This window comes from Salmo salar, chromosome 08 (genome assembly GCF_965601325.2).
Source record: "Salmo salar chromosome 08, fSalSal1, whole genome shotgun sequence".
In the NCBI taxonomy this organism is placed as follows: domain Eukaryota; kingdom Metazoa; phylum Chordata; class Actinopteri; order Salmoniformes; family Salmonidae; genus Salmo; species Salmo salar.
Window position 1 is genome coordinate 13,137,311 of NC_138298.1, and position 27,704 is coordinate 13,165,014.

Sequence of the window (27,704 nt, forward strand, 5' to 3'; positions counted from 1 at the left end):
AACCTAGGTACATGAGGTCTATAGGCCTGCAATAAGAACCACATGGAATCGCTGGCGTGAACTCGATAAAGAGTCTAGCAAGCTGTTAAAACTGGAGGGGAGAGGCCAGTAGACCCTCAGCATTAGCTTAAGGTTAGAGGTCAGATGGGGGGGGGTGACAGTGTACTTTGCCCTATTGAAAACCAAAATACTCCCCCCCAGTGTCAGAGAAGCTCACAGTTGGGGGGGGGGGGGGGGGGGGGGGGATATGTCCCACACACATTGTGTTTATTGGATAGGGAAAATAGAAGACAGAATTTCTGTAGCAGTGGGTCAGATTCTAACCCATGCTGCAGCAGTATGCTCCGTAGGCAGTGTCTTTGACCACCATACACCCGTTAAATCACCTGCTTGTCCAGCTCCTCCAACCTGCGCTTGCGGGCGTGCAGGGCCTTGCTGGGGAAGGCCCAGTAGTAGTTTGATGTGCCCACTCTCTCACAGTCCACCATGTTGTCATCCACCAGACTCTGGAGAACCTCCTTCACTGACATGGGTGCTGCAGACAGGAGAGAGGCAAGGGCTCTTTCTCAGTTAATCTTTCCTGGGTTCTTCACATCCTCTCCTCACCTTCTCAAAACCCATTAGAGAAAAAGGTCAGAGCGGAGGGACCTTGGACCATCTCCTCCAATATGATTGAAAAGGATGTGAGGAATCACAGAAAGGTGAATTGATGTAGAGCCCAGGAGTGTGTTAGTGCCCTAGGAAGTGCACTTTATGTCTGAATTGAGATTGGGGTGGCAGGTAAGTGAACTTAGTGGGGACGTGTTACTGTACCTCAGTACCCCTCTCTCAACCTGGTCATTAGTGGATGACAACCTGTGGTTCTTGTAACCTCATTGTCATTGCTAGTGTCAAGTGCACCATCTGGGACTCATACTAATGATAGTGCCTTGCAAAAGTATTCATCCCCTTGGTGTTTTGCCATTTTGTTGCATTACAACCTGTAATTTAAACTGATTTTTATTTGGATTTCATGTAATGGACATAAATAGTCCAAATTGGTGAAGTGAAAATAATTTACTTGTTTCAAAAAATTCTAAAGTAGTACTCACCCCCTTTGCTATGAAGCCCCTAAATAAGATCTGCTGCAACCAATTACCATCAGAAGTCACATAATTAGACAAATAAAGTCCACCTGTGTGCAATCCAAGTGTCACATGATCTCAGTATACACAGTTGAAGTCAGAAGTTTACATACACTTAGGTTGGAGTCATTAAAACTCGTTTTTCAACCAAGTCGTGCATTCAACTACTTTGTGCATGACAAGTAATTTTTCCAACAATTGTTTACAGACATTATTTCACAGTATCACAATTCCAGTGGGTCAGAAGTTTACATACAAAGTTGACTGTGCCTTTAAACAGCATGGAAAATTCCAGAAAATTATGTCATGGCTTTAGCCTATCAGAAGGTTCTAATTGACATAATTTGAGTCAATTGGAGGTGGACCTGTGGATGTATTTCAAGGCCTACCTTCAAACCCAGTGCCTCTTTGCTTGACATCATGGGAAAATCACAAGAAATCAGCCAAGACCTCAGAAAAACAATTGTAGACCTCCACAAGTCTGGTTCATCCTTGGGAGCAATTTCCAAACGCCTGAAGGTATCACGTTCATCTGATCAAACAATAGTACGTAAGTATAAACACCATGGGACCACGCAGCCGTCATAAAGCTCAGGAAGGAGACGCGTTCTGTCTCCTAGAGATTAACGTACTTTGTTGCAAAAAGTGCAAATCAATCCCAGAACAACAGCAAAGGACCTTGTGAAGATGCTGGAGGAAACAGGTACAAAAGTATCTATATCCACAGTAAAACGAGTCCTATATCGACATAACCTGAAAGGGCGCTCAGCAAGGAAGAAGACACTGCTCCAAAACCGCCATAAAAAAGCCAGACTACGGTTTGCATCTGCACATAGGGACCAAGATTGTACTTTTTGGAGAAATGTCCTCTGGTCTGATGAAATAAAAAAATATAACTGTTTGGCCATAATGACCATCGTTACTTTTGGAGGAATAATGGGGAAGCTTGCAAGCTGAAGAACACCATCCCAACCGTGAAGCACGGGGTGGCAGCATCATGTTGTGGGGGTGCTTTGCTGCAGGAGGGGCTGGGGCACTTCACAAAATAGATGGCATCATGAGGAAGAAAAATGGTGGATATATTGAGGCAACATTTCAAGACATCAGTCAGGAAGTTAAAAGCTTGGTCGCAAATGGGTCTTCCAAATGGACCCCAAGTATACTTGACCAAGCATACTTCCAAAGTTGTGGAAAAACGGCTTAAGGACAACAAAGTCAAGGTATTGGAAAAGCCATCACAAAGCCCTGACCTCAATCTTATAGAAAATGTATGGGCAGAACTGAAAAAGCGTGTGCGAGCAAGGAGGCCTAGAAACCTGACTCAGTTACACCAGCTCTGTGAGGAGGAATGGGACAAAATTCACCCAACTTACCGTGGGAAGCTTGTGGAAGGCTACCTGAAACATTTGACCCAAGTTAAACAATTTAAAGGCAACGCTACCAAATACTAATTGTGTATGTACACTTCTGACCCACTGACCCATGTGATGAGAGAAATAATAGCTGAAATAAATCACTCAACTATTATTCTGACAGTTCACATTCTTAAAATAAAGTGGTGAGCCTAACTGACCTAAGACAGTGACTTTTTACTAGCATTAAATGTCAGGAATTGTGAAAAACTGAGTTTAAATGCATTTGGCTAAGGTGTATGTGAACTTCCGACTTAAACTGTATACAGCTGTTCTGAAAGGCCAAAGTGTCTGCAACACCACTAAGCAAGGGCACCACCAAGCAAGCGGCACCATGAAAACCAAAGAGCTCTCCAAACAGGTCAGGGACAAAGTTGTGGAAAAGTACAGATCAGGGTTGGTTATAAAAATAAAAAAAAGACACTTTGAACATCCCACAAAGCACCATTAAATCCATTAAAAAAAAATTGAAATAACATGGCACAACAAACCTGCCAAGAGAGGGCCGCCCACCAAGGAGGGCATTAATCAGAGAGGCAACAAAGAGACCAAAAATAACCCTGAAGGAGCTGCAAATTTCCACAGCGGAGATTGGAGTATCTGCCCATAGGACCACACTCCACAGAGCTGGGATTTATGGAAGAGTGGCCAGAAAAAGCCATTGCTTAAAGAAAAAAAATAAGCAAACACGTTTGGTGTTTGCCAAAAGGCATGTGGGAGACTCAAACATATGGGAGAAGGTACTCTGCTCAAACGAGACTAAAATTGAGCGTTTTGCCCATCAAGGAAAACGCAGTGTCTGGCGCAAACCCAAAACCTCTCCTCACCATGCTTCACTGTGGGGATGTTTTTCCACCGGCAAGGACTGGGAAACTTGTCAGAATTGAAGGAATGATGGATGGGGCTAAATACAGAGAAATTCTTGAGGGAAACCTGTTACAGTCTTCCAGAAATTTGAGACTGGGACAAAGGTTCACCTTCCAGCAGGACAATGACCCTAAGCATACTGCTAAAGCAACACTGAAGTGGTTTAAGGGGAAACATTTAAATTACTTGGAATGGCCTAGTCAAAGCCCAGACCTCAAGTCAATTGAGAATCTGTGGTATGACTTAAAAAGACTGCTGTACACCAGCGGAACCCATCCAACTTGAAGGAGCTGGAGCAGTTTTGCCATTAAGAATGGGCAGAAATCCCTGTGGCTAGATGTGCCAAGCTTATAGAGACGTACCCCAAGAGACCTGCAGCTGTAATTGCTGCAAAAGGTGGCTCTACAAAGTATTGGGGGGGGGGGGGGGGGGTGAATAGTTATGCATGCTCAAGTTCAATTTTGTCTTATTTCTTGTTTGTTTCACAATAAAAAATATTTTGCATTTTCAAAGTGTAGGCATGTTGTGTAAATCAAATGAAACAAACCCCCTCAATCTATTTTAATCCCAGGTTGTAAGTCAACAAAATAGGAAAAATGCCAGGGGGGTGAATACTTTTGCAAGCCACTGTACACACTCCATAGCAAAACAACTGGATTTGTTTCAAATCATCATATTACCGAGTAAAGCCCATTATACTATCCAGGCTCATATAGCTTCAATCTTCCAACTCTGTGGTCCAGATGTACCGAGAGCAGAATCATCTGCATCCCATTTGGCATCCTATTCCCTATATAGTGCACTACTTTAGAGCAAAGCTCTAATGGGCCCTGGTTAAAAGTAGTACACTATATAAGGAAGAGAGTGCCATTTGGGACGCAACCCTAGCCCACTCATCTGCCACGTAATCGCTTTACATTTATTACAGCAATAAGGGAAAACGTTGATTTAAATTTGCAGAGTCCAGGGCTCTTCTGTGTATTACCTCCCTCTCTTAACTGAACCCAAATCAGCTGAGAGTAAGAGAGGGCTTACGAAGTTACCCCTAGAAACTGATTCTGTGTCAGTTTAGCATTTTTCCCCACAACGGTTAAGGATAAATTGGGGAAGGCAAGCTAGTCCTAGATCTCTACTTAGGGGAAACTTTACCACCAAGCATAATAGAACGTTCAAACATCTGGAACAAGGACGTCTGGTGAAATGTGATAGTCCCACATCATGCACTGTTCCTCTGCTGTAGCACTAATAAAGTTGATTTGGTGTGTTTTGGAACGAGCTGTGTTATAAAGTTCAGTATTTTACAACTTAAAGTTAGATGGCGCCACATCCTGAAAGTAGTCTATGGCCAGGAGAAACTGTAATCCATTGTTTTGTTCTCTCTAAACAGCCACTACAAACTTCAGCTATGTATAGTACACTGTGTATATGTAAAACACTGAACTTCCCCTTTAAGTACAGGGAGGATGTTGGGCAGCAGGGAGAATCAAACTAATGGGCCCTGTTTAAGCAAACGCTGGAACAAGGATTTCAGGGGCCTCATTTATCAAACATGCTTAAATTTCTCGATAGTCTAGCACATCTGGACTTGCTAGTTTCTAGTCTCTGTCTCGCTTGTTTGCCTCTCCCTCTTCCATCACTCACTATTTCTCTCCTGAGACCTTATGAAAATGTATAATTCCTTCCTGTCCCTCAAGTAATCACTGATATAACATAGCTGGATTGGTGGAAAGCGATGTAGTTGAATCCTTGGTTTTGCTTATCCAATGATTTGAAGTTAGTGATCAGGCTACATCAAGGAAAAGAATGGATGCATATTCAATGTATTCAAAGAGGGCCCCTGATCTCACTCTCTCCCTCCATGCTGTGTGTGATAAGTGACTGATATACACAACAGTTTACAGACCCCCCCTCCAGCCCCCGTAACTACGTCACAATGCCAGAGCAGGGCCTTTAAACACATGTGATTCTAATAATTCGCCGGCAGCCCGATCAAGTTAACCCAAATTAATGCAACATCCACTGTAAAAAAAGAAAGGAAAATAAAGTCCCGTTTGGGAGAGTACCAAAACAGCACAGCTCCATTTCTCTATGGGGCCAGCACTTAAAACATGTGCTTTTCCCTATTGTTTTTCTCCCTGTACACAAACACACACACCACGTTAGTGCCTTTTGGCAGTAGGGTCGTCCCACTCCATACTACAAGCTAAATATGGGATGAATCAAAGTGGTTTGGGCTAGACTCGGTTTCCAAGACGATGATGTTGGGACTACTTTACCATTATGTTGTTATGGGTACATGAGGGCACCTTTCAGTGTTGACACAGACCACACATTCATGGGAAGAAAATGACACGGAACTACTTCAGGCATCCGCAAAATGCTCGCCCCAAAAACATGGACACAGTTAACTTCAAGAGGTGAAATAAAACCACTGGAAATTTTTGTACGCCGGTCTTAAAGATTTGGGATCCATATGCCGTCACTGAATAGAAAAGGCACCTTAACGTCGCAGGGATATTTTTTAATTTAATGCCGAGTTTTATTTTATAGAAAATAAATCACGAGTCCCATGTTTCACTTGTAAAATGATCCATCTGGTTCGTCTCAATTAATCATTACTCACTTATTCCTTTAGTCTTGGGGGCGATTTTCTCTGTGTCCTTAAGCTGAAACACTTCTTTCTGGTGAGAGACAAAAAACAACTCCATACTAATATATGTATTTTTTTTAATGTATGAGCAAGTTAGACAGGGTGCCAAGCTGTCCTAAACTAATACTGTAGAAACTGGGCCAGAAGAGAAAATAACCAACAGGCCAAATGCATGCATTCAGTTAATCAACATTCTTTTAAAAATTGTACTTTTATTTAACCAGGTAGGCCAGTTGAGAAGAAGTTCTCATTTACAACTGCAACCTAACCAAGATAAAGCAAAGCAGTGCATCAAAAACAACAGAATTACACATGGGATAAACAAATGTACAGTCAAAAACACAATAGAAAATCTGTATACAGTGTGTGCAAATGACGTAAGGAGGTAAGACAATAAATAGGCCATAGCGGCAAAGTAATTAGCAAATAACACTGGAGTGATAGATGTGCAGATGAGGATGTCCAAGTAGAAATACTGGTGTGCAAAAAAGAGCAGAGAATTTAAAAAATAAAAAATAAAAATAAAAAGGGGATGAGGTAGGTAATTGGTTGGATAGGCTGTGTACAGGTGCAGCGATCGGTAAGCTGCTCTGACAGCCAATGCTTGAAGTTAGTGAGGGAAATAAGTCTCCAACTTCAGTGATTTTTGCAATTCGTTCCAGTCATTGGCAGCAGAGAACTGGAAGGAAAGGCAGCCAACGCAGGTGTTGGCTTTGGGGATGACCAGTGAAATATACCTGCTGAAGCACGTGCTACAGGTGGGTGTTCCTATGGCGACCAGTGAGCTGAGATAAGGCGGGGCTTTACCTAGCAAAGACTTATAGATGACCTGGAGCCAGTGGGTTTGGCAATGAATATGTAGCGAGGACCAGCCAACACGAGCATACAGGTCGCAGTGGTGGGTAGCATATGGGGCTTTGGTGACAAAACAGATGGCACTGTGATAGACTACATCCAGTTTGCTGAGTAGAGTGTTGGGGGCTATTTTGTAAATTACATCACCGAAGTCATGGATCGGCAGGATAGTCAGTTTTACGAGGATATGTTGGGCAGCATGAGTGAAGGAGGCTTTGTTTCGAAATAGGAAGGCAATTCTAGATTTAATTTTGGATTGGAGATGCTTAATGTGAGTCTGGAAGGAGAGTTTAGTCTAGCCAGACACCTAGGTATTTGTAGTTGTCCACATATTGTAAGTCAGAACCGTCCAGAGTAGTGATGCTAGGCGGGTGGGCACAGGTAGCGATCGGTTGAAGAGCACGCATTTAGTTTTACTAGCGTTTAAGAGCAGTTCTAGGACACGGAAGGGGTGTTGTATGGCATTGAAGCCCGTTTGAAGGTTTGTTAACACAGTGTCCAAAGAAGGGCCAGATGTATACAGAATGGTGTCGTCTGCGTAGAGGTGGATCAAAGAATCACCCGCAGCAAGAACGACATCATTGATATATACAGAGAAAAGAGTCGGCCCGAGAACATTTATATACATTTTTTTAATCAATGGTGGTTATGATATCGTTTAGGACCTTGAGCGTGGTTGAGGTGCACCCGTGACCAGCTCGGAAACCGGAGTGCATAGCGGAGAAGGTAAGGTAGGATTCGAAATGGTCGGTGATCTATTTGTTCACTTGGCTTTTGAAGACTTTAGAAAGGCAGGGCAGGATGGATATAGGTCTAACAGTTTGAGTCTAGAATGTCTCCCCATTTGAAGAGGGGGATGACCGCGGCCACTTTCCAATCTTTAGGAATCTCAGGCGATCGAAAGAGGTTGAACAGACTAGTAATAGGAGTTGCGACAAGGGCGGTGGATCATTTTAGGAAGAGAAGGTCCAGATTGTCTAGCCCAGCTGACTTATAGGGATCCAGATTTTGCAGCTCTTTCAGGATGTCAGCTGTCTGGATTTGGGTGAAGGAGAAAGCGGGGCGGGGGGGGGGGGGGGGGCTAGGGCCAGTTGCTGCGGGGGGTGCAGAGCTGTTGGCCGGGGTTGGGGTAGCCAGGTGGAAAGCGTGGCCAGACGTTGAGAAATGCTTATTGAAATTCTCGATTATTGTGGATTTATCAGTGGTGACAGTGTTTCCTAGCCTCAGTGCAGTGGGCAGCTGAGAGGAGGTGCTCTTATTCTCCACGGACTTTAGTGTCCCAAAACTTTTTGGAATTAGTGCTGCAGGATGCAAATTTCTGTTTGGAAAAGCTAGCCTTTACTTTCCTAACTGACTGTGTATATTTATTCTTGACTTCCCTGAAAAGTTGCATATCGCGGGGACTATTCGAAGCAGGTACAGTGTGCCACAGGATGTTTTTGTGCTGGTCAAGGGCAGTCAAGTCTGGAGTGAACCAAGGGCTGTATCTGCTCTTAGTTCAATAATTTTTTTTTTTTTAAAGGGGCATGCTTATTTAAGATGGTGAGGAAGGCACTTTTAAAGAACAACCAGGCATCCTCTACTGACGGGATGAGGTCAATACCCTTCCAGGATACCTGGGCCAAGTCGATTAGAAAGGCCTGCTCGCTGAAGTGTTTTAGGGAGCGTTTTACAGTGATGAGGGGTGGTCGTTTGACCGCGGACCCATAACGGACGCAGGCAATGAGGCAGTGATCGCTGAGATCCTGGTTGAAAACAGCAGAGGTGTATTTAGAGGGCAAGTTGGTCAGGATGATATCTATCAGGGTGCCCATGTTTACAGATTTGGGGTTGTACCTGGTAGGTTCCTTGATAATTTGTGTGAGATTGAGGGCATCTAGCTTAGATTGTTGTTTTTTGGAAAGACTGAAAACTGAGATTTACTGGTTTTGTTTCAAATCAAAAAGAGGACATGGAAAACATTAAAGGATATCAAAAACCGGTATAGGCCTATAATTCATGAACAAACATGTGATTAAGTATAATTTACACCTAGAAATTGATTGTATTTCTATGGTTTTAAACCTTTAAGCGAGCAGTAAGAGTGCGACTTGTCAAACTGCAGACTTCCGGTTTCTAGCAGTTATTTATCCCGGGAAAAAAGGGAGTTGGTTTGGGTGGGAAAAATCGCAGTAACCCAGTTCCCGCTATTCAACTGCAACTTGACTCTGAATCAGCAATACAGCATGCATTGTCCTGAAAACCTCTTCTACTGGTTAACCCCAGCTTAGAAACCAAGTTCCCTGCCCCAACATGTCCGAGGTCATTTCACACTAGAGGGAGAGCCAGTGTGTGTGTGTGTGTGTGTGAGAGAGATGGAGGCACGCTCAAGGTGCTGTTTGGTCTGTTTACTTTAGCTCAGGTGTCATAGCCAACCCTGGCAGCAGCTTTCTAACTGCGACACGAAACCAGTCCTCGGTTTAACCAACTGACTCAAAACTCCCAGTCTTGCTACTCTCCATGGATACTCTTGGACCTCCATACACAGCTTGAAGTGAAACGGCATTTGTGTTATGAAATACACCTAAGTGTCAAATTATTAAAGGGAGAGTTCACCAAAGTTACATAGGTTTCCTTAACCTGCAGGCCAGCAATTTTGCCATAACACTACACAACTAATTCAAATTATCAAAGATTGATGATTGGTTGATTATCTTAATCAGCTGTGAAGCGCTAGGGCAAAAACAAAAACGTGCACCCCTTGGGGTCCCTAGCAATTCATGCTTTGGTTTAGTTTCCCTGGCACTGTTTCCACATGCTATCATTTAAGAATTTGTGGCACAAATCCCATTCATGTTATGGAACCAATTAGCAAAGACACCAATATGTCATTTTGGTGAACTATCCTTTTAACTCACTGTCCCAAAGAAAATCTCCATCATGCGAGTCCTCTTCTCCTCAAGACGTAGACCTTTTTTTTGGACTGCAAAACAAAAATACAGAAGAAATAAAATAAGTCAGCTGTAATGTGGCAATCTGTAATTGGTACATACATTGACTTTCAAAAATTCTAAGAATCAATGAATGAATTAACTTTAAATGCCTCATGATCCTAGTTCAACTGTCATACACCATCATAACCACAAATATAACTTAAAATGTATAGCCTCAAAACATGGATAAAACTATAAAATGTTAATCTCATGGATGGTCAATCCTTGCATTCGACGTCTGAAGTGGCCATACAGCATTTAGTGAGATGCTGCAGACTTCAAGGCTTTCATACTTCTTGGCTTAGTGGAGCCGAGCTATTGCATAGGAAGTGAGTTTGTTTATACAGGACCTCCCGTTAACCGATCATGTCAATTCGGAGCCCTCCACATTATTACAACATTTTAGAGGCACACGGCGATGTGGTACAGCTTGATTTGCCCTCTTCAAGCCTCCACAAATTGCATCATACCTTCCATACGAAGCATCCGACCACAATTTAGGATCAAACAAATTGTCTACATCTCTCCATCCCTCAGCTATTTACCAAAACAGAGGTGGGGTTGACATCTCCCACCCTCGTTTAAAACATGCCTCTGGATATATTAGTGGCAATGAAGCTTTGCAGACTTTCGCTGAGGGGTCGTGGCAAGCGGCTTATTTATACACTGGCAGACAAGCTCGAAGGAGCATGTTAACGTAAATAAACGCCAACCACATGACACAGTCCTAACTAGCACAAGGACGTAACTGGTTATTTTGTTGTTGCACAGAGACATGCCAAGCTAGCATACATGTTAGTTAGCTTTATGTAAGTGTGCTAGCAAGTTATACTTAGCAAGAGTTCAACCAAAGCTTCTTCAACTGGCTATCTAGCTATGCCATTTAGCCAGTGTGCAATTGACTGGGAGCAAGGGTGTTGACTGTAAAAAGGTCGAACTAACTTACCATTTTTGCAATGTAAATAACCTTCACGGATTGAGTTTCTCCGGCTTCAGTGATACAGTGCAAGCAATGAGTTTCCCGCGGTAATTCAAGGGTTGTCAACAAGGGAAGGAGGAGCGGGATATTAAACTCACCTCTCATACGCTGGCGCCATCGGCTGTCAGTTTAGGAGAGCTACAGTCCTACACGGTACAGCCTACTATGCAGTCCCTCCACGATCCTGAGATCGCATAATTCAACCAAACCGCGCATATTATGCGAGAGCTCGCAATTTTCACAATTTCCCGCACTTTCAGCGCATAAAAGGGTTCAATCAAAAGCGGGTTTGTAATTTTGACCAATTACTGCACTGTTACCGTGGAAATTGGCCCAATCCAACCACACGTCAGTTTTTTCCCCCTAACCTGTCAGCACATTCACGTGCGAAGATGATGGGTGATTATTGATGGCTGACAGGCAGTACAATGAACAGAAATCAGACAGTGCGAAACAATTTCCAAATGTTTTTGGAAACTAGAGAAAGTCGACAAGCAACAGTCACTTGAAATCAGCAAAGCATATGAGAATGTTAGAAAGAGTTCCCACAGCAGCTGCAGATCACCATGACTGAAGTGGTAGCAGGGAAGACTGGCAAGCGTTTACCTCAAACTTTTACTCCGCTAACCTCGGCTTTAGTAGGGTGGTCGGGACTCTGCTCTCCCCAGTCTGTCTATGGTGAGCGCTTCTCAAAGCGCTGAGTGCAATTTGTCAGCATTGCCGTTTTAAACTCTGAAACCTAATACGGATCACGAAGGCACAATCTTTCTGGGTTTTTTAGAAATGTAATAATCAACCACAACTCTATTTTTCCGTGTTCTGTGTCTCCCTTACGACCCTTTCAGGGAAAAAAATAAAAAATAAAATCACAATCAAGAATTTTGAAGACAACTTATTAGAAAGAAATATCGATCCTCAAATTGAAAGTGATTGATCAGCTTTAGAGAGAGAGAGAGTCAGTAGGAATGGGAGGTGCATCTCGTGTTGATAGCAAACCCCAAGCCTGATGGAGAGGAGAGGTGTGGATTATGACAGAGCTGTTTGTTCAGAAAAATAAACAGAATTGAGCACTTTAGATGTTTCTAATTGTTTTTGTATGATGTATTCTGCTTAATCACATGTGACTTGTTGCATTGTGAAATTAACGTGAAAAATAAAAATAAATCGCTAAATGAAATTCAGAAAAGCTGCCGCAAAAATTAAGCATTTTTGGCTGCAGAAATCCCCAAAATGTTGCGAAATCCTGGAGGTACTGACTATGGTTATGATCAGTGATGTAGTGGTGGGAAAAAAAGGTGCCGAGTAAACTCTGATTGCAGGTCGCGGTGAACGCTACCAAAACTTTCAATGCATTTTCTGCACAAGGTCCTCTACAATTAATCCACACATCAACCGAATCGTTTCTAGTCATCTCTCCTCCTTCCAGGCGTTTTCATTTTTAAAATTATATGGTGATTGGCATCTGAACTTTCACGTGGGTATAACCAATGAGGAGATGGCACTTAGGTACCTGCTTCTATAAACCAATGGGGAGATGGGAGAGGCAGGACTTACACCGCGATCGGTGTCAGAAATAGAAAGGAGTTATATTTTAGCCCTTGGCAACGCAGACGCTCGTTGACTCGCACGAGCAGTGTGGTGCAATAATTGAATAACATGGATTTCTAAATTTATTTTGCAACGCGAGCGGTGTGGTCAGCCTATTAGCGCCTGGCAACGCAGATGCTCGTTGGTGTGTGTCTGCATAAATGTATTTTGCAAGGCTCACGCATGCGATGCGCACGGGCTTGTCCGGTTTGGTGTTAAAAAAATGGCATGGTGTTAAAAAAAAAGGTGAGTTTACCCCCCCCCTGCACATTTTGTTTCTTTCCCCTCTTGCACTACACAGCTGATTCAAAAAATCAACTCATCATCAAGCGTTGATTTTTTGAATCAGATAGTGTTGTGGTAGGGCAAAAATCAAAACGTGCAGCAGGACCAAGTTTGGGTCATCCTGCACTTCACCACTGCCAATGATGTATATAAACCCTGGATTGCTGTTGCTATGTATTGGCGAATGATAGGCTTTGAAGCCACCGTTCGGCTATATTGGTACTCCTCAGAAGAAGCAGTCCTCAATTAAATCTTTCAAGAACAAAATTGTTTCAAAGATTTGTATATAATGAGATGCTCATGTCTCCGCCCTAACAATGTGGTGAGTTCACCATTTTCAATGAACAAATAAAGGTTTTATATGTAAGACGGTTAAATAAAGATACAAAATATTGATTATTATTTGTGCCCTGGTCCTATAAGAGCTCTTTGTCACTTCCCACGAGCCAGGTTGTGACGACAACTCACTCATTCTTATGTTTAATAAATGTATAGTGTGTGTGTGGCAGGCTTACAATGATGGCAAAAAACAACATTTGAGAGTGCGCAGATCCTGATGCTAGAGCTGGAGGTTGAATGTTTGAAGGGGGTATGGGACTATAAAAAGTTTGGGAACCACTGCTCTAAAGTAATAGCAAAGTGTCTTTGTACCAGGAGTGTGTAGATGGAATATAAATAAAAGGTTAGGATTCTTCCGACTGGACAATTCCCCAATGAGAAGATTTTACCAGAGGCTGCAAGAAAAGTCTACAAGAAATAGCTTTGTTTGTTATTGATGCCTTCTTGATTACATAAGTGTTTCTTCATTGAAGTTTCTCATCTACAGGCTATTTCTTTCTCATTCATAGAAATGGATTCACAAAACACTTTGTTCAGGAATGCAATACTTTATTTCTGTGCTGTACACAAAGAGCAAATAAACATAAATTGCGGAATGGTCAAACTTGAGGAAATGTTTTCACACACTGCAAGCATATTAGGACTTTGGGAAATCTGACTTTAAATATGAATGTTCCGATACAATGAAAGGGAATAGCACTGCAATTTTTAACTGGGTGTTGTGTGAAGTTGGAATGTATGACGTTCATAACACTTGCAACAATACACAATTTTCAAAAACGTTTTACATACACATTTTGGGGGTGGAATGGAACAGCACAGTCATTGCAATGCCACTAAAACGTAGTTTCTGTACAAAAATGTTCAAATTGCATATCACACTTGCGGCATTACTGAGAGCTAAACATACAGAATATGGGCACTTCTTCCACTTGGCATCAGGGTATCAACATGGACGAGGACAACAAAAAACTTAAGGACAAATACAAAATGGCTGCCTGAAACTATGTACTTGAAAGTAATGAATTGAGTCAAGTGCTTTCTGATCTAAATTATTCAAAACAGACGCATGAAGAAAAAAAAAATGAGAGCATTTTTTAAGGCTGAACCTATTAAGATGTAGGCTAATTACCCCTTTGAACTGAACACAGTTTATTCACACAGATTACATCTCGACTGTTAAGCCATTGTATGTTTTTTAGATAAACTATTAGACAGTGTCAGCTACAGTATCAGAATACTACACCTGAGTAGTATCAATAGTTGTGACAACAGACAAAAGGGCACAACAATTGAGGATGGGAGGTAAGAGATGACAGGTTTGTAATATCAGTTTCAATATTGTCGTTATTGTTTCTAACAGCTCTACAATGACCTACAGTGCAGAGTAGCAAGAATACCACATGTATAACTACATTTTTCATTTCCAGGACTCATTGAAAGTGAACTAAACATCCCAGAATGCTTTGAGCCATCATAAGTGGTATCATAAAGAGTTTAATGTTAAGTGACTCTTATTGTATTTTACACCGTGCGTGCCCGCACACACACACACACACACACACACACACACACACACACACAATTTTGCATTGTGAAACAATACCTAGTCTGTTATTATTGTGGAAGAGAAGCAAAGTGTAAAACCACTGGATAAAATACTATATCATACATTGAGCAGTATGTGAATTCCTTATTGTTAATATATGTAAATATCAAGTGGTGGTGTGTAGATTGAAAAAAAGCACTCCCACGAAGAACTATCTCCTAAGCAGAATGTAACAATTGGGCAATGTCACAAAATGTGTCATCCGATACCAAACTTCGATAGCTTCCTGTAGCTTCGATAGCTTCTTTGACAAACGTTTTGCATATGTTGGTGAACGATTTACAAATGTTTGTGGGAAGGTTTTTGGACAGCGTTGCATGCACTTGTTATAAATACCATGCTTTAAAAATACTCAGATTATATTTTAGGTCCTATATGTATGAAATTGAACAGGTAAGGTGGGTAGAGAACTCATTTTCACTGAGAACATTTGACTAGAAGCTACTTTAGCCGGAGATTACTTTGTGGTGATCATTGATGCCAAATAATCATGGGATGCCAAGAAAGGGAAACAATCTAATTCATTAAAATTGGGGAATGAGGCATATTTTTGGAGCTAGTCTGTGATCAAAGTCCAGGCACTTTATTTTAGATTTTTACAACCTTTCAATCTCACTTCCATACACATTGGTGACTGTCGACTAATATTATTAACTACCTCCATACTTGAATGATAAACCTTAATTTCCAGTTTTACATCAAGTGCCATGTCACAACAATAAATAACGAAAGGAAGAATTGGTCCAACCTAACCATGATACCCAGTTATCATTTCTCATCGTCCCAACAAGGATCCGTTTAAACAAAAGGGATGTATTGTATATCAGCTCTGGGGTGAAGTTTCCCCTAAGTTCAGATCTAGGATCAGCTTCCACTCCACCAATCATAACCTAAACTATTGGTGGGGAAAATGCTAAACTGACCCAAGACCAGCATCTAGGGGCAACTTCACCCGACTACTTCTGTATATCACATTAGGGGCAGGGACAGAAACTAGTCGAATAAATCTCCATCCTCCAATCCACGGAGATCTCAATCATAGTCCCTCCCACCTACATCACATCACCAATTCTCTTCCTCTTCCCCATGGCCGACAGTAGAAAAAGTTTGAGAAAATGCAGGGTTGCTCTTGTGAACTCCAGGGGGGGTCAGTGGAGGGCAAGCTTAAAAGTCAGAGGTCACGAAGGAGGCTACAGAGGCACATGTCAGGGTGAACGGTTAGAGAGAGGTTCTGTATGGCACGGTGATGGATGGCGGGATTGAATTAGTGGGGGAAGTGAATGACTGAAAATCCACCCATTTACTCCGTACTGAGGATGGTGTGTGTGTGCAAGTCTTCGTGTGTGTACACTAAGTGTGCAAGGGCTACTGCAGGTAACGGTAGACTTTGAAGCAGTGGTTCCCAGAGTCAGCCACCACCACGTGGCCATCGGAGGTGAGGGCCAGGCCCTGGGGACCGTAGAGAGGGTCTGCCGATGTGTTGATGTAGGAGAGGAATGAACCACTGCCATCAAACACCTGAGAGAGAGATTAGTGGTATTCCAAATTTAACTGACTACTCTAGATGCAAATATAATAAATCTAATCAAAATATTTGATAATAAAATTATACTTTAAAGTGCATTCTAGAGGACAGTGTTTTTCTTTCTCATTTACAGTTTAGTTAACACAAAAATAAGGTCTCACACTTTCCTGTCCTTGGTCTCACTTCCATGCTCTTTGGCCTCACCTGTATTCGGCTATTGCCCCAGTCTGCCACGATGATGTTGCCGTTAATGTCCACCGCTACCCCCGTAGGGGCGTTGAACTGGCCGTTCCCCTCCCCGTTGGAACCAAACTTCAGAATAAACTCCCCCTCATTGTTGAACACCTGCAGAAAGGTACACAATCCCTTTTTATATAAAGAAAAAGTACATATCATAATTTGGTTCGGTGGGTGCCATTTTGCCATGAGGTTGCCTAGGCAGAGAGCTCCTGCACATTTTGTAAATATTTAATTCATACATGTTTTTTGTTGGAATCTTTTTTCTTTATTTTTGGTTTTGAATAGCGAAATGTTTATAGATTAAATCTGTATTAAGTCTATTTGTTTCCTGCCCATGAATTCATTGCAAATCAGCGGTCTCATGATAGCTAACAATGCTACCAGATTAGCTAGCTAACGTTTGTGTATTTAGATTTGAAAACTCCCAACTTATTTTTGTTGTTGTTATTTCTACAGTCTTATGACCCAATGAGGAAGACTAATGCATGACAAGCTGGCAGTGACGTCATCTCGGGCGGTTTCCTCCTAAGTTATGAGCGGCCTGTCATCATAATATCTTTAGTGAATGGAGACTAGAGAGCTCAAAAACAAACTTGTTCTCTTTCTACACTACAAGACCAGAGAGTCAACGGCTACGGAGAAAATCTCAGTCAGATGGCGGTGGAGGGGGATGACGACAAGGCACCAGTGAGATGCCTTCAATGGAGAGTGAACTGTTCTGTCTGCCAGTCTCCGGAGGACCTGCTCATCTCCCCCATTGACCTCCTTTCTCTGTTCAAGCCATGTGGAAATCTTGATTGTCACTCCATCTGTTGGAGGCTGTAAACACTCAACTTTCAACACTGTCTAAAAATTATTATTCCTGATCTACACTCATATAGCTGTTTTATTTTATTGTTTTGTAGCCTTCTCGTTTGAATTTCATATGTTGAACAATGCAGAAAACAATGTTGAATTGAGCTTAACCAACTTTAGATTTTCTCCCCCCAAGACAATGGGTCGTACAAATGGCTCGACACCTAGGGGTGATACCATGTGACCTAGCATGACTATAAAAGTTCTGCTCCCCTATCTCTTACCCTCTTTACTCTGGACCTCCATCACCAGCAGGCCGACCATAGGTCCTGGACCTTTGCCTTTAATGGCCAGAACTGGTAACTGATAATTTTGGGAAAAAGTTTATTTTAGGTTATAATACCTGTAATCCAGTACAGACATTGGGAAGGAAGTGCCCACGCACTAAATAGGCTTAGAAGAAGAGTTAGTCTCAAAAGAAAACATAAGACTTAAAAGAGCTAGCGTAGCCTGAACGGTACACGTAAGCTAACAGTCTTCAACCCAACCCCTCTGAATCAGAGAGGTGCGTGGGGCTGCCATAATCGACATCCACGTCTTCGACACCCTGGGAACAGTGGGTTAACTGTCTTGCTCAAGGGCAGAATGGCAGATTTTAAGGAGAAGACAATTAGAGCACAGCGTCTGCAACTCAAGCAAGGAGCCAACAGAGAAGAGCAACAAGCATAAGGACACCAACCCAGGACCAAAGGAGCAACCTGATGGAGGAACCCCAATTCAACAAGACTGGACACACAGCCATCTTCTTTCTTTGTTCTCCGCCATGCAGCCATCAAGAAGCCACAATAGACTTTGATCACAGACTGAGTACAACATCATTTAATGTTCAGGATCTCAAGGTCTTCACTTGTTGTCTTCCAATCTATTTCCTACCTTTTCATGATCATTCTCATTTTGTTTAAATATATTGATTAGTATTATTAAATGTTGATTGTATAAAGAAATTGTGTTTGTCTTGGTTTTCTGGTAAAGAACTGTCTTGACGTGACTACCATTAATGCAATGATGATTATTTTAGCAAATCAATTAACTATGTTTAATTATTACGATGATTAAATTAATCATGTAACAATTAACCTGTCTGGACTAGGGGGCAGTATTTTCACGGCCGGATGAAAAACGTACCCAATTTAACCTGTCTGGGATAGGTGGCACTATACTTTTTAATCCCTAGAGAAACTACAAATACTTAGGGGTTGCACTTCCTAAGGCTTCCATTGGCTGTCAAAAGCCCTCCGAAAGTTGTTTCATACGTATCCAGTAACCGGGCAGAATATAGGAGCTCAGTTACTGAGTGGACTGCTGGAGGACAAAGAGATTGTAAATGCGCGGTCACGTGAGCGCGCCTTCCCTTATTTTTCTTCTGAAATGAATACGCCATTGTCCGGTTGGAATATTATCGCTTTTCTACGAGAAAAATACCATAAAGATTCATTTTAAACAGCATTTGACATGCTTCTAAGTACGGTAATGGAACATTTGACTTTGTCTCTCGTTCTGCGCTCGCGCGTTACCCTTTGGATAGTGACCTGAATGCACGAACAAAACGGAGGTATATGTACATAAATATGGATTATTTCGAACAAAAACAACATTTTTTGTGGAAGTAGCAGTCCTGGGAGTGCATTCTGACGAAGATCAGCAAAGGTAATACAATATTTCTAATACTAATTCTGAGTTTAGTTTTCCCCGAACTTGGCTGGTGTCTGAATAGCTTGCCGTGATGGCTGAGCTATGTACGCAGAATATTGAAAATGTGCTTTCGCGTGAAAAGCTATTTTAAAATCTGACACAGCGTTTGCATCCAGGAGTAGTCCATCTATAATTCTTAAAATAATTGTTATGTATTTTGTCAACGTTTATGCTGAGTATTTCTGTAATATGTGTGCTCATTGTGCTCATTCACCGGTAGTTCTGGAGGCTAAACATTTTCTGAACGCCACGCGCCAATGTAAAATGCTGTTTTTGGATATAAATATAAACTTTATCGAACAAAACATACATGTATTGTGTAACATAATGTCCTAGGAGTGTCATCTGATGAAGATTGTCAAAGGTTAGTGCTTCATTTAGCTGTGTTTTGGGTTTTATTGACATATATGCTTGCTTGGCAAATGGCTGTGATTATTTTTGTCTATGTACTCTCCTAACAATCTAATGTTTTGCTTTCGCTGTAAAGCCTTTTTGAAATCGGACAATGTGGTTAGATTAACGAGAGTCTTATCTTTAAAATGGTGTAAAATAGTGGATTGTTTGAGAAATTGAAATTGTTAGATTTTTGCTGTTTTGAATTTCGCACCATGCCATCTTGTCAAGCAATCCCGTTAACGGGATCCTATCTCGAAAGTGTCCCCAACAGGTTAACTCATTAGCAATCTTGGGGCACCACGGAAAAAGTTTGTTTAATGAGTTACCGTTTCCCGAATTAACTCAAGAATATCAGAATATCGTTATCTTAGTCATCCATTAATTATTATTATCTCATATCAGTCTCATTCTGAACATTGCATAATCTGTTAACTTGTTATGGATAGGGGGCAGTATTTTCACGGCCGGATAAAAAACGTACCCGATTTAATCAGATTATTACTCCGGCCCAGAAACTAGAATATGCATATAATTATTAGCTTTGGATAGAAAACACTCCAAAGTTTCTAAAACTGTTTGAATGGTGTCTGTGAGTATAACATAACTCATTTGGCAGGCCAAAACCTGAGAAGATTCCAAACAGGAAGCGCCCTCTCTGACTATTTCTTGGCCTTCTTGATCATCTCTATCCAAAACAGGGGATCTCTGGCATAACGTGACATTTTCTAACGCTCCCATAGGCTCTCAGAAGGCGGCAGAACGGTGAATGATGACTTTGCAGGCCATGGCTGAAAAACAGTAGCGCATTTGGATAGTGGTCGATCTGAGAACAATGAGACTGGGGGCGCGTGCACGAGCCGACACCATGTTTTTATTTTTTCATCTTTGAACGAAAACAGGGTTTCCCGGTCGGAATATTATCGTTTTTTTACGAGAAAAATCGCATAAAAATTGATTTTAAACAGCGTTTGACATGCTTCGAAGTACGGTAATGGAATATTTTGAATTTTTTTGTCACGAAACGCGCCGGCGCGTCACCCTTCTTTACCCTTCGGATAGTGTCTTGAACGCACGAACAAAACGCCGCTATTTGGATATAACTATGGATTATTTGGAACCAAACCAACATTTGTTATTGAAGTAGAAGTCCTGGGAGTGCATTCTGATGAAGAACAGCAAAGGTAATCCAATTTTTCTTATAGTAAATCTGAGTTTGGTGAGTACCAAACTTGGTGGGTGTCAAAATAGCTAGCCATGATGGCCGGGCTATCTACTCAGAATATTGCAAAATGTGCTTTCACCGAAAAGCTATTTTATTAAAATCGGACACCGCGATTGCATAAAGGAGTTCTGTATCTATAATTCTTAAAATAATTGTTATGTTTTTTTGTGAACATTTATCATGAGTAATTTAGTAAAATTACCGGAAGTGTTCAGTGGGAATGCTAGTTCTGAACGTCACATGCTAATGTAAAAAGCTGTTTTTTGATATAAATATGAACTTGATTGAACAAAACATGCATGTATTGTATAACATAATGTCCTAGGAGTGTCATCTGATGAAGATCATCAAAGGTTATTGCTGCATTTAGCTGTGGTTTTGGTTTTTGTGACATTATATGCTAGCTTGAAAAATGGGTGTCTGATTATTTCTGGCTGGGTACTCTGCTGACATAATCTAATGTTTTGCTTTCGCTGTAAAGTGTTTTTGAAATCGGACAGTGTGGTTAGATAAAGGAGAGTCTTGTCTTTAAAATGGTGTAAAATAGTCATATGTTTGAAAAATGGAAGTTTTGGGATTTTTGAGGAATTTGTAATTCGCGCCACGCCTATCATTGGATATTGGAGCAGGTGTTCCGCTAGCGGAACGTCTAGATGTAAGAGGTTATTAAATCTGCACGAACCCTAGTCTACAGTCGTGGCCAAAAGTTTTGAGAATGGCACATATTAAATTTCACAGTCTGCTGCCTCAGTTTGTATGATGGCAATTTGCATATACTCCAGAATGTTATGAAGAGTGATCAGATGAATTGCAATTAATTGAAAAGTCCCTCTTTGCCATGCAAATGAACTGAATCCCCCCCCCAAAAAATTCCACTGCATTTCAGCCCTGCCACAAAAGGAACAGCTGACATGTCAGTGATTCTCTCGTCAACACAGGTGTGAGTATTGACGAGGACAAGGCTGGAGATCACTCTGTCATGCTGATTGAGTTCGAATAACAGACTGGAAGCTTCAAATGAAGGTTGGTGCTTGGAATCATTGTTCTTCCTCTGTCAATCATGGTTACCTGCAAGGAACACGTGCCGTCATCATTGCTTTGCACAAAAAGGGCTTCACAGGCAAGGATATTGCTGCCAGTAAGATTGCACCTAAATCAACCATTTATCAGATCATCAAGAACTTCAAGGAGAGCGGTTCAATTGTTGTGAAGAAGGCTTCAGGGTGCCCAAGAAAGTCCAGCAAGCGCCAGGACCGTCTCCTAAAGTTGATTCAGCTGCGAGATCGGAGCACCACCAGTACATAGCTTGCTCAGGAATGGCAGCAGGCAGGTGAGGCGAAGACTTTTGGAGGATGGCCTGGTGTCAAGAAAGGCAGCAAAGAAGCCACTTCTCTCCAGGAAAAACATCAGGACAGACTAATATTCTGCAAAAGGTACAGGGATTGGACTGCTGAGGACTGGGGTAAAGTCATTTTCTCAGATGAATCCCCTTTCCGATTGTTTGGGGCATCTGGAAAAAAGCTTGTCCGGAGAAGACAAGGTGAGCACTACCATCAGTCCTGTGTCATGCCAACAGTGAAGCATCCTGAGACCATTCATGTGTGAGGTTGCTTCTCAGCCAAGGGAGTGGGCTCATTTACAATTTTGCCTAAGAACACAGCCATGAATAAAGAATGGTACCAACATATCCTCTGAGAGCAACTTCTTCCAACCATCCAGGAACAGTTTGGTGACGCACCTTGCCATAAGGCAAAAGTGATAACTAAGTGGCTCGGGGAACAAAACATCGATATTTTGGGTCCATGGCCAGGAAACTCCCCAGACCTTAATCCCATTGAGAACTTGTGGTCAATCCTCAAGAGGCGGGTGGACAAACAAAAACCCACAAATACTGACAAACTCCAAGCATTGATTATGCAAGAATGGGCTGCCATCAGTCAGGATGTGGCCCAGAAGTTATTTGACAGCATGCCAGGGTGGATTGCTGAGGTCTTGAAAAAGAAGGGTCAACACTCTGCATCAACTCTGCATCAACTTCATGTAATTGTCAATAAAAGCCTTTGACACTTATGAAATGCTTGTAATTATACTTCAGTTTTCCATAGTAACATCTGACAATAATATCTAAAGACACTGAAGCAGCAAACTTTGAAAATTAATATTTGTGTCATTCTCAAAACTTTTGGCCACGAATGTACATGACTAAGTGATACACAAATTGGCTTAATTATTTATTTACTAACTAACTAACTAATCACACAGAATTACATAAACACACAGGATAGATTATACATTGGTTACTACATAATGCAATGAAAAGTCCCTAGTGGACTAACCCGATATGATGGCTGGTTACCCAATGAATGTGGTGAGGAAAGAAAGAGCAGGAGAGACAAAAGAATTCAACTATCGTACATACACTTGAATAATACACTCATCGTAAATATGGATATTTGGCACCCTAACAACCGCTCATTCGGATTTAGAAATGCAATGTACATATTTACACTTGTATGTCTTTGTTGTCTCTCTCTGTTGAACTCGCCCGATCAGTCTGTGGCAAATAGTTCGACAGAAAGTCTCTGGTTGTGTAAGTCTCTGGTTGTCCACCAGAGGTCACCATGTCCTTAGTAGTTGTAGTAGGTTTCCTTTGTTCTGGAAGCGTCTGTTAGAATGGAAACATCAGACGTACCAATGGTTGTTTGATAGGGCAATGTTATTTTCTCGTCTTTGGTCGAGTTTCCTAGACTACGTTACATGCAGAGCTGCAGACGGTGCATGTCTAGTCTTCTTCTTTGTTAAGTTTGAGGATCTTAACATTTTCTCTTTCTGGTAGAGTCTAACCGTTTTACACGTGTAGCCACAGCTCCACGCTTTCTGGTCTAGTAATTTTAAACCATTTGTGACGTCCGGCTTACCGTCCGTATACTGGTCCAATGTAAATTTCATCCTTTTTGCATAATGCCTGTGCCTGTGCTCACGTGGGGTTGGTTACTGACTGGGTAAAACTTTACATGAAAACAATTCTCATTTAGAAGGCTAAAATCACATTTCATCTTCTCACAAATAGTTTCATATTTAATCATATACGTTTTACAACATTTAGATGTAACTCTGACAAATACATTGTAAAAGCTCTTAAAGTCACAATGTTTACGTTATAACGTATTTAATGATATCACAGAACAATAACTGATCTGACATGATTGTTCTTTAAGTCACTTCTGACCATTTCCCACATTTACGTTAGAAATATTGTTTCAATGTCCAATCTTTTGATGTTAAAGTATTTAGGCCAGAGTCTCTCTCTACACATAAAGGATTTGTAACTCAATACTACAGAGCAGAAGTGAGGGTTTCTGCCAGGTATTTACGATCTGGTTGTTAAGTCATAAAACTCTTGTGGAAGAGAGAGAAGGGGGGTCTGGCTGTCTGTCAGCCCTGTTATTGGTAAAATAACTCATGAACCAGGTCTTCTTGAATACAATTTTTGTCCAATACTGGACTGGTGCTTCGTTAATAATCTCATAGTAATAAGAGTACACACTATCTTACAACTTTTTCAAGTGCTTTGAGAATTGTTGTAATGAAAAGGGCTATAGAAGTTGAATAAATTATTCATTATTATATCCCGTTTTCAGAAAGGTGGACATCATTTTTCAGAAGGGTACACATCCTTAAAAAAAGTTACTTTTTTCAGAAAGGTACACAAACTTTTTATGGGAAAATAGACAAACTTTTTTCACAAGGGTACATATAATTTGTAATTGATGAGATGGTCTTACCTTCACAGAATGATTATGGAAGTCTGTAACAATTATCTCATTGTTATGGTTGACTGCTGCAAAGTGAGGACCTGGATCAAACAGAGAGATAGGAGCAAGGTTAAATGCATGTACTATGCCAATGTAAACAACGAAACAGAGGAAAGTGGAGATGGCTTGCGGTGATGGCAGAGACATGAACATTGTCATAGCCTACTCTGGACTACCGATGAGTAGTGAGCGTTTTGGCGCCAGGGAATCACCCAAGTGGGTGCTACTTGTTTGTATGGAGGAATGGCTACAAAAGTAAAGCGGCTACGCTACGGACGGCTGGGGACGTCGAGGTGCGCTGCTAAACGGCTCCGGACCTCTCTGGCCCTGACCCACATCCCTGTCATGCTGCCTCCCACCGCTCAAGCCATTGTTTGATATTATCAAGACCAACTGCTTCAGCTCCCATCCTGACTTCCTGATTTACTGTTTTTGTTTCCTTGTTTAATTACATTTGTGCTGTATACATAATTCAACTTTAAGCTGGCATACCACGGCCTACATGTACATGTAATAAAACTACTACTACTACTAAAAATGTATCATTTAATGTGATATGTTTATGAAAGACATGCCAAAACACATGTAGAAACTGATTCTACTGTTTGTATTTTATTCTGTTAAACTGTAAACAAATATCATAAACTATAATCATAAACACATTTTTAAATGAAAAGACATGTATTTAACTGAATGGAAAGCTATAGGGAAGAGTGGGGTAAGTTGAGCAAAAGGGGTAAGTTGAGCAAAAGGGGTAAGTTGAGCCACCCTTGTTTCTAGGAAACCATAAACAACATTTATAATTTGAACAAATATTTAAGAAGGGTTATCATTTCATGGAGTCTGTAAAGGAAGAAACCATATGGAAAAAGTGGTCCCATTTTTTTATTTGTGTAATTTTTTTTTACAAAAAAGCGGTCGTAATTGTGTTTGGGAAATAAAGAGACATGGTTTTAAAAAGGTACTTGTAATATGTGACCCATTTCAGGAAACTATGCATATGTCGCGGGTCACTATTTAACACGGGAGCCATTTGAATGGATTTTTTTTTAAATCTAGAACATGCCTTCTGGAACATGTGAACTTTCATGTGCCTTAATAAGAAACTTGTATGCCATCTGTAAATACAAATAAAATAGTTAAAATGATGAGTCTAGTTGGTTTAGCCACAGAAAAAGTTACCAACCTTCCCGCTAACCATGATTGGCTGAGATAATGAGTGGGCTGGACATGCCGAGAGATGAGTTCGGATTGGTCTGCCATATAGCACGCTTCTGTCTATTTGATCTGGTTAGAATGTGTAGGTAATCCTGTCTAATTGTTACGCGTCTGTGTGTAGTTGGTGAGATGAGTCAGGCGCAGGACAGCAGTTATGAGTAATAAATTCACAATACACGTAGTATAAATACAAGGCCACACAATACGGACCGCAATACAATAAACAATTACTCACAAACAAACATGGGGGAACAGAGGGTTAAATAATGAACAAGTGATTGGGGAATTGAAACCAGGTATGTAAGACAAAGACAAAACAAATGGAAAATGAAAAGTGGATCGGCGATGGCTAGAAGGCCGGTGATGTCGACCGCGGAACGCCACCCAAACAAGGAGAGGGACCGACTTCGACGGAAGTCGTGACAGTAAGGTGGCTTTTAAAAATATTATATTACTTAGAACTGCATAAGTGTTGATCTCCACTTTCTGGAGGACCGAGTTTTGAAATCAGTGGAATTAGAGTATGATAGCTAAGGAGATGGAGAAAACACCTGTTTCCGGATTACATCTTCAAACTATGAGCAACCATGGCATCCGTGAGAGGGAAAAGTTTACAACCATGATGTATACGGGTAAAATGGTCTAGCTAGCTACATTTTCAGATATTACTTGTTACTAATTTCGACAAAGTCATTTTCATTTCAAGTTAAAGTGTACTGTTAAATTGTTGAAAACAGCCTAACCAGCTCTCCTAGGGCTTGTAAAATGGTCAGAGTTGGGTGTTCTCATTTGTGTCTGGAAGTAGCTAGCAAGCTAGACAATGTTAGCAAGTTAGCTTGGATGCTTGACTGCCGTTGTGAGGTCAGAACGCTCAGATTAACCCTACTCGTCGGCCAGAGCGTCCAGTGTGCGCTCTGAACGCTCCGAGAGCGAAACGCTCTGAATTTAAGAATGGGCAATCTGACAGAACAGTTGCAGTCACCAACGCTCTGGATAACATAAACACAGCCTAACCAGCTCTGCTAGGGCGAGTAATATTCAGTGAGCTGTTCTCTCATTTTGAAGTAGCTAGCAAGTTAGATTGACTGCTGTTGTTGTTAGTATAGAACGCTCGGATCAACCCTTAAAGAGATGGGTCGGGCTAAAGCTTAAGAGGGTGTGAACGATGCTGAATGGGTGTAGACAATGAAGAGCTCTCCAGTTGGTACCAAAACATTCAAAGGCCATTTTCTCAAAAGTGAGATAAGTTTATCAAATTTAAAAGCAGAATTACTTTCCCATTGTTCCTCAAATGCAGTGTATGATAATACCATTTTTTTAGCTCTTGTCTCTCTGCTTTTATCCAATGTAAAAAAAATCAATACAAAAAAACAGACATTTTTCTACATAAGACTGAATGAATCAAGGTGGTCGGTCAAATATTTCATTTAGTACAGAAAATGTGTAGGCGGCTTAACTTACCCTGTCCCGCGGCTCAACAAGTGCCAAGAGACTACTTTTCAAAACTGTAATGCTTACTTTAATTCTGATTATTTCCAGGGATACACAACATCCTGAAATATATGTAGATATTTTTGTTAGAAAGAATACTATATTTCCCTTGACGGAGTGATGATTTTCAAATTTTATTTGTCACATGCGCCGAATAATTCACCTTAAAGTGAAATGCTTACTTACAAGCCCTTAACCAACAATGCAGTTTTACGAAAAATACCAACCAAAAAAATAAAGTAACAATTAAAGAGGAGCAGTAAAATAACAATAGCAAGGCAGGGGGTACTGGTACAGAGTCAATGTGCAGGTGCACCGGCTCAACTTACCCCACTCTCCCCTACTGGATGTTTTTGACAGGTTATTGCTATTTATGTGTATGCTTAGGCCTACAGTGTTTTAAAAAAAAATCATAATAATAATTTGTTTGTTTATTTATTTACATTTACTATGTAAATCATGAATTCTGACTTTGATGCAATAAAGAAAGTATTGGATAAATTATATTTGATAGTCCCAGTCGGTATTAGAACATCAAGGCCGCCGGTGGGGAAAACAACCTGTGGTTACC

At 41.2% G+C, this 27,704-nt stretch overlaps 2 protein-coding genes across 7 annotated transcripts in view; both read right to left on the bottom strand.

The window, feature by feature from the left end:
* The window catches only part of LOC106610022 (meiotic nuclear division protein 1 homolog), a 42,777-nt gene extending 31,866 nt beyond the window's left edge, over window positions 1–10,911 (bottom strand). The window contains exons 1-4 of one of the 2 annotated variants that reach the window (XM_082978381.1): window positions 10,827–10,911; window positions 9,806–9,870; window positions 6,027–6,084; window positions 387–535 (exon numbers count right to left, since the gene is read on the bottom strand). In XM_082978381.1, coding sequence (XP_082834507.1) covers window positions 387–535; window positions 6,027–6,084; window positions 9,806–9,829 — 231 coding nt within the window. In that variant the 5' untranslated portion in view covers window positions 9,830–9,870; window positions 10,827–10,911. The remainder of the gene's footprint in view (window positions 1–386; window positions 536–6,026; window positions 6,085–9,805; window positions 9,871–10,826) is intronic. The other variant, XM_082978382.1, reaches the window with a different exon arrangement.
* A 2,693-nt stretch (window positions 10,912–13,604) lies between these two features.
* LOC106610021 (tripartite motif-containing protein 2) overlaps window positions 13,605–27,704 on the bottom strand; it is a 63,647-nt gene continuing 49,547 nt past the window's right edge. For 3 of the 5 annotated variants that reach the window (XM_082978383.1, XM_014209123.3, XM_014209125.3), the window contains exons 10-12: window positions 24,395–24,465; window positions 16,409–16,549; window positions 13,605–16,197 (exon numbers count right to left, since the gene is read on the bottom strand). In XM_082978383.1, the coding sequence (XP_082834509.1) occupies window positions 16,045–16,197; window positions 16,409–16,549; window positions 24,395–24,465 (365 nt within the window). In that variant the 3' untranslated portion in view covers window positions 13,605–16,044. Of the gene's footprint in view, window positions 16,198–16,408; window positions 16,550–23,116; window positions 23,275–24,394; window positions 24,466–27,704 lie in introns of all 5 variants that reach the window. The other 2 variants (XR_014393061.1, XR_014393060.1) reach the window with 1 other exon arrangement.